Consider the following 14,620-nt stretch of genomic DNA (forward strand, 5'->3'; position numbering starts at 1 on the left):
TTTCTAAAAACAAACAGCTTAGTGGGAGAACGGATAAAATAGAAGGATAAAATCACAAACAAAGATGTAGGCTACTATCTAAAATACATACCAACATGGAAATTCCACAAACAATTAAATCAAGAAAAATGAAATATTTTGGCCACATGATTCGCAATAATTCTACTCAAAGACAATTACTAAAAGGAGAAATGGACGGCAAACGAAATAGGGGCAGACCACCAAGAATTTGGACTAATGATATTGAAGACTGGTCAGGACTTAATTACAAAACTGCAGTATAAAAATCTCACAACAGAGAAACTTGGCGCCACATTGCCTCCAACCCTCAACGAGAAGAAGTAACTTAATGAATAAAGTAAGGGGACAAACAAAGGATTGTGACGTCACATCAATCCGTATAGAACACTGCGAAATCCCACCTCGCAGTTTACAGTGTAAACTTTACACGGCCTCCTTTCAGTCGCTGGTGCCCGCAAAATCCTATGTAGCTGTTTAGACAGCTCCTCTCTGTACATACCCTCGCTTCTTGTCGCTGAACGCCTGTAATCTCTCCCAAACAAATAATTATTTGACCACTAAGAAAAAACTGCCATTAACTGAAATACAAACGACCAATTTTTGTTTGGAAAAGTAAGTAACTGTAACTTGTAACTGTTGAAAAACGCCAAAATAGTAGCTAGTTACTGCTTATCGTTACTTTTTCAAAAAAGTAACGAAGTTACAGTTACTCAAAAAGTAACTAGTTATGTAACTAGTTACTTTTTTAACTAGTTACTGCCCACCTTTGAGCCTATCCCTTTTGTTGTGCCGTGAACGGAACGCAAAGTGAGAAATTGCTCGCAAATATTGATGTCTAGCGTAACTCCCCTGATAAATACAACTAATTAATCTGTATTCGCAGTGTGGACAAATGTTATTATAAGACTTTTTTAGTTACTTTTTTAACTAGTTACTGCCCACCTTTGAGCCTATCCCTTTTGTTGTGCCGTGAACGGAACGCAAAGTGAGAAATTGCTCGCAAATATTGATGTCTAGCGTAACTCCCCTGATAAATACAACTAATTAATCTGTATTTGCAGTGTGGACAAATGTTATTATAAGACTTTTTTTGGCTAGCACGTAAGTTATGTGACCACTATATGTATGCTCGCTATTTTATGCAGTTCTTCTAGCACAAACAATACTTTTTTGCTGCATCGTTGAGGACTGCAGGAAGAATGGTTGAGGGTCGCATGGGCCGCGGGTGAGAATCACTGATCTAAAGCGTTGGGATCTTGTGTTGGTGCAAGCAAAAAGAAATGACTCTACGTAACCAGAACATAAGGGTAGGGCCAGCATAGAACACGAGCTTAAGAGACCCCTCCCATGGGCGTAGCCAGGGCCGGATTAAGGGTACTGTAGGCCTAAGGCTGTTTACTAGAGAAGGGCCTATTTTTGCAAACCAAGCTACAAAAAGTAATAAAAATACATACATGAAAAATTGAAATTATTTATTGTACTGCAAAATAACATAAACATAACAGAAAAATGTTTATTGTCAAATTTGAAGCAGATGTAGCCTAAAAGATTTTTGAAAGAAAGAAATGGATAGTAGGTACCTATGGTAATACTTTACCTAATGACACTCTAAACAAGGGGTTTTCAACCTTTTTTCCACCGAGACCCCCTCAGAGCAATCAATGTAGTCTCGCCCACCCCCCGTAAAAGTATTCAACCAAAGCATATTTAATGCAAAATTCAGGGGCTCCGGACACTTCCTGAGAGTGGGAGGTAATTTAGGCAGGGGCGGAAATGATGTTTTGACATCGACAGGGGCTTATTGGATTATCTCATCACATATACTTCTGGGAGGTCGCCTCCAGACCCCCTTTGCATTACTGAAAGCTTCAGTTTCTTATTGCCTACGTGCAGCGTCTCAGTCGACATGTTACGCGCCGAAGGCGCAAAATTTTTGCTTTTCAGCACGATTTAAAATCAAAAAAATATTTCAACGAATCTGAAATCGCGAGCAAAAGCTTTTTAACATTTGCCACATTTTTTGAAGTTTTGAGACAATTTTGACTGGAAGAGGGGACGTAGCCTAGGCAAAAATACCCCTCAGTATTCTTCCTTGACTGAAGTCCTCCAAATTTTTCACTTCAGGCGATTAAAGGTTAGATTTAAAAGGTCAGAAGCGTTAAGGTCAAAGCTAGGCCTACATTCAACTCAGAAAAAAAATAAAATTAAAGCTAAAATGCATTAACTTTTACAACAACTGAAAATAGAGAGACATCTTGATCGCTACTACAGGCCGGAAGGCCTACCATCTGCGCCGTGTAAAAAATAACAGTAAACAAAAAATGGAATTTTACAAGTAATAATATTATTTAAAAATAAATAGGAATTTTACTTGACTCAACAAATAGCTGTCCCTTGCCTCAGCCATGGCCTCTGAGAGAAATTTTCACTAGGGGTACGAAGAGTCACTCTGCCCCTTTGTCTTGGGCAAAACGCGTGATGTTAGCTTAAGCGTATTGCACAATGCACATCATACAGCATTTTACTGTAGAATTGGGTATCTATGCGCAACAATAGTATCAGGCGGCAAAAAACTATTGTTTAGTGTTTTGTGTTGTGCATATCATGTGATCTGTCCCTCGCCAATTTGTGTATCCTGCATTGAATTCTTGTGTGAGTTGTTGATGGTGCTGTTGAGAGGTGTCACCTGTACAGCTTTAATATAAAATTTTAAAATTAATTTATTTATTTCTCTTGGACTATGTGGTGTCGAAAACGTTGGATTTAACGTTACTGAATGTTACATGTATCTGGTACAAGTCAAGCTCTCTACCAAGGCTCAAACACAACATCTTGTTAAAACATAATCAAATTAATCATCTGACCAATAACCTTTCTTCTTTGCATTCACCACATGCCTAGCCGAGGTGAACGAAGTCAGTTTTTTTACTCCAGCTCCGCTCCTGCTCGGAAAGTATTGACTCCGGCCCCTGCTTCAACTCCGAAGTTTATTTGAAGTGAAATAAGCGTGAAACAATCTTTTTCAAATAGTTTTTAAAAAACACAAAACACCCGGGCTTTTCTCAAAACTGCATTTGCTACACTATAGGCCCACCTCCTACACTATAGGCCCCAGACAGGAGAATAACCAATTTTTATGATTTAATTTAGGGTGCTTTTAACAGAACATTTTTGCACGTAAAACATTAAATTACCACTTTGGATTCCTAATTTGCTTGCAATGCACTCAGTTACCTTTCCGGGCCCTTTTGCTACATTACGGGCCCCCCAGGAGTAAAGAATAACAAATTTTATGCTTGAATTTAGTCGTTTAAGATAGTTTTAACCAAACATTTTTGAGCGTAAACTATAAAGTTACAATTTCGGGCTCCCCAACAAACACAGGCCTGGGCCCTCAAGGGCACGCCGTACCCTCCGTACCCCCTCTCATAGGCCTCAGCTATCCCTTGCAATCAATTAACGCCACCCATCGTCTCGCCATCAGCAAAATCGCATGGCAAAGCAAAACCATCAAGCCCCGCATGGTTCACACAAAGGCGAAGAGAAGCTATCTCCTCGAAAAAAGCCGCGGAGTTAAAACAATTGAACGCCACAAAATTATGACGTCACACATAGCGCATTGTGATGCTCATATTTTTGACCGGATACATAGTTTGGCGTTGTCTTGCGAGTCGGAGTTTCCAAGCGAAAAACTCATGCAACAAAATAAAAAACTGAAAATAAAACACAAAAGTAAAAAAATTTTAAAAATGAAATATTTATCTCTACATTAGTGGGGGGTAATTTTGCATTAGTTACCCCCCACTCCAATTGGTGGGGGTAATTACCCCCGCGGCCCCCCCACTGACGGAGCCCATGGCAAAATTTAACAAAATTTGATTCATGCCGACATCCATAAGTTATGTTTAGTTTTGCTGTTCCAAAGTAAACTTCCGAAACGAAAAACGTTTTTTTTGCGATGTTTTCACGGCTTTTATTACATTTCCTCCGATTGTTGTTTCCATTTTCTTTCAAACTTAGCTAGATAATACGTTTTCGCACTTTTACCTGTTGAATTTATTGCAATCTTTTATGGATTTATTTAAATCAACTTCAGTGAGATGGTTGGTGCTGCATATTTTTTACTATTACGTTTGGCAATGCGTGCACCTGTTGCTGAAAGAACTTTCAAACAAAATAGCCGACACTAATTTTTTTTTTCAATTCCATTGAAAACGATACTAAGAAATCTATATTTTGCATAGGATTCTACATAATTTTACTTTTTTACCATAGCGTTGTTACTGGTTAACTGTAGTCTGCACAAAACAACGTACAAGAACTTGGTGAAAAATATCGAATGCTTTCCTATAGTTAAAGCCTTTGCAACGTCTGAAAGCTTAAACGTTATAATAACCTCAAGAAGAGGAATGGGCGATTGCGAAAAAAAAACAGTTTTTAATCTTTTCTGGCAAACAAGAATTGAAAACAATACACTGGAATTTCAACCGCCTCGCTAACCTCCGAAAAACGGCTCGTGACCCCCAGGTTGAAAAGCCCTGCTCTAAACTCAGTTTCGGTAAAAGTGGCCCCTACGGGGTTTTGGAAATGGGCTTTTCATATATATTGACTCAACTCAGTCGTTTTTAAGCAAAATTTGTACTGTAAGCTACTGGTGTTGGATCTGTATCACCATCAGCCTTACAAAAATTGAGGGCCAAATTTTTCCAGGGCCTAAGGCTATAGCCTTATTAGCCTAATGGTTAATCCGGCCCTGGGCGTAGCCAGCACAAAATCTCGGTGGGGAAGATGAATATTATTGCACAAGTCAGTGAGTCCTTAATCAATAGTAAAACTCTGTCGAATAATGTTGTCAAACGGGGTGAAAAGTTTCCAAGACGGCCACTTTATCAGGTAGGCTACATATGTTTATCAGATTTGGTGAGATCCATACTCGATCTGATGAAGATATATAGGCTACTGTACCAGATGAAGTGATTATCTGGGTTATTTAAGTTACATAAAACCAAAACAGCTGTAAGAATAAATAGAGTTGGCCTATAGCCTAATGATTGATTCAATGGTAGGCTTCAGTCAGGGGACTTCAGCTTGTCAAAATAACTTTCACACAACGTACAGCAATGTACTTATTTAATGTTCATATTAGACCTGATGCGTACAACGAACGTAGAAACAAACATTCGACAATGGACATTACAATAGGCCAGAGATGTAGGCCTACGTATACGCCGCAAATTCTACGCCGCATACTTGCGGCGTAGACTTTTTGTTTACGCTAACGCTTGCGGCTACATTTTTTTGGATAGTTTGCGCTTGAGGCTACGCTGTGAAGGTTTCGCGGTTTTTTAGCGCATAGCGTCAACGCATACTTTTTAATGTATTTTTTTCGCTACAACACGCCAATACCTTCCAGCGCTGCAGTTGAAAGAATGTTTTCAATGGGCAAAGACATATTGGAACAAAACACAGCAAAATGTCAGATGAACACTTTCAGATGCTTGTGTATCTTCGTGAAAATTCAAAATAAAACTTGTTTGTTTCGAGTGGTTTATACCGTGTGAATGTTTGGCACCTAGCAAACAAAATTAGTTTACGCTAGTGTATGCGCTGACGCTGACGCTGACGCCGTCAACTTTTTTTACAAGTTACGTTGACGCATACGGCATATGGTTTTTCGAACGTTTGCGTTTACGCTGACGGCGTCAATATTTTTGTATGCGCGTACATCACTGCAATAGGCTACAGGTAAGCAAAACGTTAAATAACAGAATTGCACATCACTCCCTCTAACTACCATATTGTGAGCAGTGAAAGTGTTACATGGCTAAATATCGCATTAATTTGTTAGAAATACATTTTGTTTTAAAAAAAAAACTTTTATACAGTTTCAAACATACATTTCAAGGAATCATTTGTTCCCTTTGCTCTCCCCCCACTGAGTACGCCCCTGCCTCCATAAAACGGCTCGTGACCCCCAGGTTGAAAAGCCCTGCTCTAAACTCAGTTTCGGTAAAAGTGGCCCCTACGTGGTTTTGGAAATGGGCTTTTCATATATATTGACTCAACTCAGTCGTTTTTAAGCAAAATTTGTACTGTAAGCTACTGGTGTTGGATCTGTATCACCATCAGCCTTACAAAAATTGAGGGCCGAATTTTTCCAGGGCCTAATTAGCCTAATGGTTAATCCGGCCCTGGCTACCATATGTCCTCTTTTAGGAGGATTTGTCCTCTTTTTTCGTAAAAAATGAATTGTCCTTCGAGGACACTTGAAAATGCTCAAATGTCCTCTTTTTTGCATTGCTATTATTATCAACAGGGTTTTATTTTTATGTGACGTTTGACGAAAGCTAAATAAGGCTAAGCAACGATACCAAAAAGGAAAATACAAACGAATTTATTTTCGCACGAGTCAGTTCAATCATAAACAGCTGAAAATTGATTTCGATCAGCAGCTAGTAGCTAGATCAGGGTGGTCCAAACCCTCGCACGCGGGCCGTATGCTGCACGCGGGCCGTATGCTGCCCGCGTGAAGCTTTTGTGAGGCCCGCGAACATTTTGTGCATGCTGGAATTATCAGTGCTAAATCCAAGGTTTAAAAATACACCTACGTTTTATAAATACATTACATTCGCCACAACCCTAAATAAGTCCCGCATAATCGGGTCAATAGGTAACTATGAGGGAACAATGTCGGTTTGTGACGACACAAACGTGCGTTGATGTTTTGCTTTTGCTGCTAGCACTTTCTCCGTTATGAAGGCACTTTTTCCGTTATGAAGCGATTAAAAAGCGACACGCGGAACAGAATGGCTGATGAAACCCTGGATGCCTGCTAACGTCTGTCGACCACTGAATTTAAACCAGAGATCGACAGTATATGCAAAAGCAAAAAACAATAAATTGTTTTGGTTTGCTAATTTGTTGACGTGTTTTGTATCGTATCTTTTTTACTAGCTGAAAATCACTTTTTGAGTCGCAAGCAGAGATTAAAAAGTGAGTTAGGCGTTCAGCAAAACACTAGGTCGATCAGAACAGCAAACTCAGTCCTTTCATTGCAACTGTATTTTGTCAGCGACAAGATTTGTTAATTTTCATAGCCTGCAAACAGTAAGAATATAGCTAAAACAGATCGAAATCTATAGAAAAGAAGTTCAAAATCGCAACCTAGTTAAGTTTTTATTTAACAACCTTTCTACTTTCAGCAACGCGTTATCATTTCTCACTATGCGGCCCGTGAAGTTTTTCTCAGACCCTAATGTGGCTCTTCATGTTCGCAGTCTTGGATCACCCTGAGCTAGATCATCTTCAGTTAAGCTTATTCAAATAGAAAAAAAGGAAGTATGACAAGTTTGTTTTCTGTGAGCTGTGGCAGAAGTAGGCTCTCCTTCGTTTAAGAAAAGTGTTTATTGACTTTGAGGTTGACAATGCATTGCTTGCTGTGGCTATAGTGGTTACATTTATTTCTGTGGCAAACGAAGGCAGTGTTACTCGATGACAGCCGTGGCCGTGGCCGAGTGGTTAGCGCGTTGAGCTCGCAGTCGAGAGCCTGCATGTTCGACTCCAGTCACCCGCACTTGCTGTTGTTTCTCTGGGCAAGAAACTTAAAGATAATTGCCTCTACCTAGTGATCGATTTCGAGTAATGGGTAGTACCAAATTTAAGTCATAAGTAAAGTAGACAACCGGAAACAGACATTGCCGTCGGCTGCAGCGTGGGTCAGGTGTATGTCGGAAGGCGTACACCGATGCGTAGCGCTCAAGTCCGCTTTCCCGCAATGCAGGATAAAGATAAACAAACAAACAAAAAAGACCATGTCAGATGTATTTTTATTTTTCGACTCTTATGTTGTGCCTATTTGGATGAATAGACTAATTTCATTTTCCAAGTTCACATCCTTTGATTGGACGCTTATTCTGTCTTACACCAAAGATTAGGATTACGCTTTTCAGATTGATGATGCTAAAGCTAAACTGTTAGATCTGTAAGCTCTACACCAGGGGTCACCAAACTTTTTTCTCTGAGGGCCGGGTTGTTGCGAGATTAACAGCTGCGGGCCGGATGCAAATTGCGAAAAGATATACAACTACTTTGAATCTCCATTGACTTGAATTGAGCACAATAAATAACAAAGTCAGCGGTGGAATAGCAAAGTTGTGATGAAAATCGAAAGGTTGCTGGAAAAGTTATCCAGTGCAGTGATACACTACAGGGCATCGTGCTCTTGAAAAAACATTACATATTTCCAAATTTGGCCTAGGCTGTCCCCATTTGTGGTGGCCTTAGTGATAAACAGAAATGTCAGTCCTTTACAAACAGTTTGGTAACGTTTTTCCTTAACAGTTGTAGTGCAGCGGTTATTTCCGTAGCACTGGGTGGGCCGGAAGCTAGTGCAAAGGCGTCTTAAACCTGATAGCTAGTTTGCATTAGCTTTTTTTAAACGATGGCACATTACAAAATGGACAGAATAGTTCAAACATTGCAGAACTATAGATTTTTTTAATGAATAGTTAAAAATCGAGCAATTCTTCTTCTGCAATAGGCTATGGCTCAAAATGCAAATGTAAAACTCATGTTTTCTGTGATGAAAATTAAGTGAACAGCAAAATATTCATCGATTGAATCTGACTAATAAATGTTGTTTTTTATTAGTCACTTTTGCTACATAGGCCTGTAATCATCCAAGAAAATGTAAAAATTGTTTAAACGTAAAAATCCACTGCATTTTACTTGCTTACTAAACATGTCCTCTTTTTGGGTGATGAAAATATGGTAGGCCTAGTGTAGGCTACTTTAATAATGCAACTGTGAGGTTTTTGTAATAACAACTCGGTTGATTGAATCTTTATCCTCGAACTGGGAAAGCTTCTTTGAGAGCTTGATCCTGGCAGTTTCGCATACTTGTAAAGGCTTTGAACCACTGACGCAGCCCCGGTCACCGAAATTGGCAGAGTGAAGTTGTCCGATTGTTGAAGTGTCGTTGCCAGGGAATTGTTTCGTCTATTAGGTGCCGCTGAATAAAGAGCAGTCGTTAACGTGCGTTGCTCAAGCGCACATCCTGAGAGTCGAACCAGTGCCAGCTTGGTCTTGAAGCTTCTTCGTTCATGAAGTCACGAGCTAACAAACTGAGCTATTGTAAGCAACTCAAAGAGAAATACCGGTACCGTAGGCTATACCCAAAAAAATTGGGCTCAGTTGTATGCTAAGCAGAGCTACGATAAAAAGGTTGAAGCATTGATATATTTTTTATTTGTAAAATGACATATTTTCATTTCAGGTGTGGTGTAACCGGTTCTGGAGATGGCTTGATCAAAATTTCTCAAAATGGAATTGGCCATCAAGGCTTGTGGAGTAGTCCGGTGTTTAAGTTTGTCGGAGATGGCGATAAATTTAACAACGTCTGGTTACACTGCGATCTTCAACTCTGCATCAATAAAGCTTGCAAACCAGTAAAATACAGTATATAGAACAAAATGTTTTTCAATAACTTACCTAAAGATGACCTACTCATATTTTATATCGTGCTGCTAATCAGTGTAACTTTGAAAACCTAACTTTTATTTTTTCTGTTGTTTGACTACATCAGGGGTGTCCAAAGTCCGGCCTTCGAGCGAAATCCGGCTCGCGATACGATCGAGCCAAATCCGGCTCGCGATATTATTGCGTAATAATTGCGAAATCCGCCTCGTTAGCTCAATGGTTAAGCGCCAGACTCAAGATCAAGCAGCGCTGGTTCGGCTCTCGGGGTGTGCGCTTGAGCAACGCATTTCAGAACTGCTTTCCATTCAGCGGCACCTAATGGATGGAATAATTCTCGGCCAATAACACTTCAACAATCCGAAACTTCACTCTGTCAATCTCGGTGACCGGCCCTGCGTCAAAAGCCTCTACAAGTATGCGAAACTACCAGGAATAACCAATCAAGGTTTTGTCAATCCGAGGATAAAGATTCAAAACCAACCAGCAACAGTTCCACGCATAAGCAAGCCTTTCAAAAAAATACAGCACCAACAATCTCACTGAAGCTGATTTCAATAAATCCATAGAACATTGCAATAAATTCAACCTGTAAAGATGCAGAAATGTAGCTTATTCTCATTATTTTTTCTTTTACAATTCAGTCAAGCCTGATAGAAAATAAAAATAACAATTAGAGGAATTGTAATAAAACCGCAATAACATCGTGAAAAGACGATTTTGGTTTCAGAAGTTTGCATTAAAGGAGGGAAACGAGGCACAACTGGATGTTGTCATGAATCAAGTTTGCTTGAATTTTGCATTAAATATGCCTTTGTTGAATATTTGCATGGGGGCTCGCGAGAGATAGCCTACCCGGTCATTTGGTCGACAGACATTTGGTCGACAGGACGTTTGGACATTTGGTCGACAGGACGTTTGGTCGACAGACATTTGGTCGACAGACATTTGGTCGACAGGACATTTGGTGGACAGACATTTGGTCGACAGGACGTTAGGTCGACAGAACATTTGGTCGACTGGACATTTGGTCGACAGAACGATTCATTTTAGGGTAAGGGTTAACTAACCCTAACCTTAACTCAAACCCTAACCCTAACCCAGGGTTACCCAACCCTAACCCTAATCCTAACCCTAACCCGAATGTCTTGTCGACCAAATGTCTTGTCGACCAAACGACCAAATGTCTGTCGACCAAACGACCGGCTACGTCGCGAGACTACGTTGGTTGCTCTGAAGAGGTCGTGTTGCAAAAAAGGTTAAAATCTCTCCCCTACAAATATGCAAAACTACCAGGAATAGGCTAGGCTAACCTGTCAAGGCTTTGGTAATCCAAGTATAAAAATGCAAAACCAACCATTATTGTCCTAAAGAGTAGGGTAACAAGTTATACCGTATTTATTCATTTTCTTGCAAGCGAATTCAACGACCGCTTTCAAAGTTTTGCCGCAATTGAAGAGGACTTAGTTACTGGCCACTGCTATTTCCTTCTTTCTGCGTGAAGGCGGGGGCTCTAGCGCACCTGCAGTTAATTGAGCTTAACTGAGACGCCGAGTGCCAAACGAGACAGCAACAACTTTCCGTCGGGTTTTTTTACCATCAGTTGGAAAAAAATTCCAAAAATGGGAACGCATTGCAAAGAATACGTTGAACTTGTTTGGCTCAACAAATTTGTGCGAGCAGACGTTCTCGGTCTGCTTGAAATCAAAACTGAGCTAACCCGAACCAGACTCAGGGATATCTAAAGAAGGGGATACGAAGGCTTTTATTACGTCTGACAATAGAAGGGCTTTTGTTTATCGTAAATAATTTGTGTTTATCGTAAAATGACAATCGGCACCGATAGTAGTTTAATAAATTTTGTTATGATAACTTCCATTGCGCTATTAGCATCAGGCCTGGATATTCACAGCATGCACATGGTTGCTTGTTAATTCAACTACCCATATACTTGCTTTACATCTAGCCTACTGCAAAGGCTTTGTTAAAAAAAAAACAGCTTACTGGTAACTTTTCAACTGTCTTTGTAAACAAGTATTCTTTAAATATGCTCTATGTAACATTTGCTAACTGTCTTCTGTAGCTCATTGTACCAGCTGCACTACAAAACTTTCTACGATTTAAAAAAGAACCACATGTTTAAAGCACTGCAAACTACCGCCCTGGTAGTGTCATGAGAATAAGGCAATCGCTTCGAGCCTTCATATCCCCTTCTCTAGATATCCCTGACCAGACTTGACCTGGATATTGAAATCATTGCGACAGTTTCATCATTCACATCAACACAGCTGTGTTTTACAAAATTTCCATAGCCTATGTTTCTATTTATAATGAAAAAGCAGGTAACTTAGCCTATTCGGCCTAAATTATCACATCCGGAGATATGTAAATTAGCCTATATCTAAATTAAATATAGTTATTAGTCTCTAAACCAAGGGTCGGCAACCTACGGCCCGTGGGCCGGATCCGGCCCGCCTTGCGAAATCGCCGGCCCGATACATATTAATTAGTTATCACAAGAATACGGCCCGCCGTTTCTTATTGAGTTTCAAACTCCAGTGTTAGCACTGTTTGAAAAAATTGTGGTGTTGAAAGTACCTCGTACTAGTCTATTGTTACACCATAAAACTGGTGCGAAGGCGGTAGATATGAGATGTGGAGGAACATACTCGCATTAGAAACAAAACTGCGACGCTGGGAATGTCAACTGGACAAAGAAAATTATGTTCACTTTCCTATACTGGAGGAGAACAAACCTAGTAGCAACACTGCATTTGTAACTTTGATACGAAATTTAATTACTGAATTTTCCTCACGATTTTCCGACATTCGTTCTCTACAAAATAAATTCAGGCTATTCAGTACCAGTGGCGTAGCAACGCAATATGCCGCCCTTGGATTTTTGCACGAAATGCCGCCCCTACCGACCCTACCCCCCTTGACACCGTCGTACACTTCTTCTTCCGTTTCAACTTGAGGTAGAGATTTACTGTGCTAAGCTCTACTGTTTTTTTTTTTAGCAGAGGCAAATTTTACGAACTTCAAAATAGCCTAACTTCTTCATTATTTTTAGTTCCTCTTCTCTAACTTTCTTTTTCTTTCTAAAAAACTCTTCACTTTCTTTTATTCTCGTCATAGGCCAAAATTAACTTCAAAAAATTGCAACTTAAATCTTGTTCTGGAATCTGCAGCACATTAGTTAAAAATAATAACCATAATTGCAAATTTGCTGAGTTAATCTAAGTGGTTTATTTCAGACCTGAAACTTTAAACCTCTCAGTAACCTAACTCATCTTCACACTTGAAGATGGAGGAATCCCGTCTATCTACCACAGACAGATGGTAAAAGTGGTAGTTGACTCGATGACCTCACGGTCCATTCCTGTCTCCCTCCCGAAAGTGAAATAAACTTAAATTTAATTTGAACTTAACTACCAAAGCTAAATTGAACTTAACTACCAAAGCTAAATTGACCAGTGATGTACTCGCATACAAAAAATATTGACGCCGTCAGCGTAAACGCAAACGTTCGAAAAACCATACGCCGTATGCGTCAAAGCAACTTGTAAAAAATATTGGCGGCATCAACGTCAGCGCATACACTAGCGTAAACTAATTTTGTTTGCTAGGTGCCAAACATTCACGCGGTATAAACCACTTAAAACAAACAAGTTTTATTTTGAATTTCCGCGAAGAAACACAAGCATCTGAAAGTGTTCATCTGACATTTTGCTGTGTTTTGATTCCAATACGTCTTTGCCCATTGAAAACATTTTTTCAACTGCAGCGCTGGAAGGTATTGGCGTGTTGTAGCAAAAAAAAAGACATTAAAAAGTATGCGTTGACGCTATGCGCTAAAAAACGCGAAAACTTTACGGCGTAGCCTCAAGCACAAACTATCCAAAAAAATATGGCCGCAAGCGTTAGCGTAAACAAAAAGTCTACGCCGCAAGTATGCGGCGTAGAATTTGCGGCGTATACGTACATCTCTGAAATTGACTGAACAATGTTACAGCTTACAAGTTACAACCGACATTCTATCATTACTTTAACAGCATGAGTATCAATAAACCGTCACAAATACCACATAGTGAGGCACAATCTAAAAAAGTTGCAAATTAGTTTATAGGCATAACTTGTTTAATTTTTTGGCTTCACTTAGAACAGTGTTAACTTTGGTCGTTTAAGTCTGAATCTCTTCAGGAATAAATTAATGTGACTGTCTTTGTTCGTTTAAACTTTAAAACGTTATCACATTTTGCCGCCCTGTAGCAACGTGCCGCCCCTGGATTTATCCACAAGATCCAATGGGTAGTTACGCCACTGTTCAGTACTCCGTTTGATGTGGACGCCAATACCATTTCCGAAAAAATTTCAAATGGACCTTATTGAAATGCAATGCAGTGACGAATTGAAGGCAAAATTTCATACAATCGCTGCTTGAATTTTACAAAAAGTAGCCTACCTTCTTGAAAGTGGTCTTTATCCCAGCTTGACCAACAATGCAAAAGAAATGGCATCGATGTTTGGTAGCACGTACACATGTGAACAAATGTTTTCCACAATGAAATTCACGAAGAGCAAGCTAAGATCACGCATTTCCGACGCCCATTTAGAAAATGTTCTTGCTTCATCTGACTTGTCACCAGATGTTGAAAAACTTTGACAAAGCAAGCAGCATCAAGTGTCACATTAATGCTGTGTTGTAGAAGTGTGAATACATATATTTTGCTCTTTTTGTGATTGGTATGATTGAGATTGCAGCAATGTAGCGCAATATACTAAAGTGAGTGTAAATTATAGTGTTAATGAAATTTCCGGCCCACCAAAGGTTTGTACACTCGACATTTGTCCCGTGACTAGCAAAAGGTTGCCGACCACTGCTCTAAACCCTTGTTTCACACTAAAAGGAGGATCATCAGAAGTTCCTTATTCAAATAGAATATTCTATTTAAATAAGGATCTTCTGATGATCCTCCTTTTTGGGTTAAACAGGCTGTCATGGGTTTAGAGACTAACTATATTTGATTTAATTCGCTCTGCTTGGCTTTTTGCTTGGTATTGAGCACTTTTTGTACGGTAGTATTAATAGTAGCCTATTTATTGTTTACCTTAGCCTATATCT

General features: G+C 39.6%; 1 protein-coding gene across 2 annotated transcripts in view; it reads left to right on the forward strand.

The window, feature by feature from the left end:
- The window catches only part of LOC145774267 (pancreatic secretory granule membrane major glycoprotein GP2-like), a 64,020-nt gene that overhangs the window by 41,705 nt on the left and 7,695 nt on the right, over positions 1-14,620 (forward strand). For both annotated transcript variants that reach the window (XR_014290016.1, XM_082585465.1), the window contains exon 7: positions 9,296-9,467. Coding sequence is in view for 1 of the 2 variants with exons in the window: in XM_082585465.1 (XP_082441591.1) it covers positions 9,296-9,467 (172 nt within the window). In the remaining variant the exon portion in view is untranslated. The remainder of the gene's footprint in view (positions 1-9,295; positions 9,468-14,620) is intronic.

The sequence above is a fragment of the Aplidium turbinatum genome, chromosome 7 (genome assembly GCF_918807975.1).
Source record: "Aplidium turbinatum chromosome 7, kaAplTurb1.1, whole genome shotgun sequence".
NCBI classification, from domain to species: Eukaryota; Metazoa; Chordata; class Ascidiacea; order Aplousobranchia; family Polyclinidae; genus Aplidium; species Aplidium turbinatum.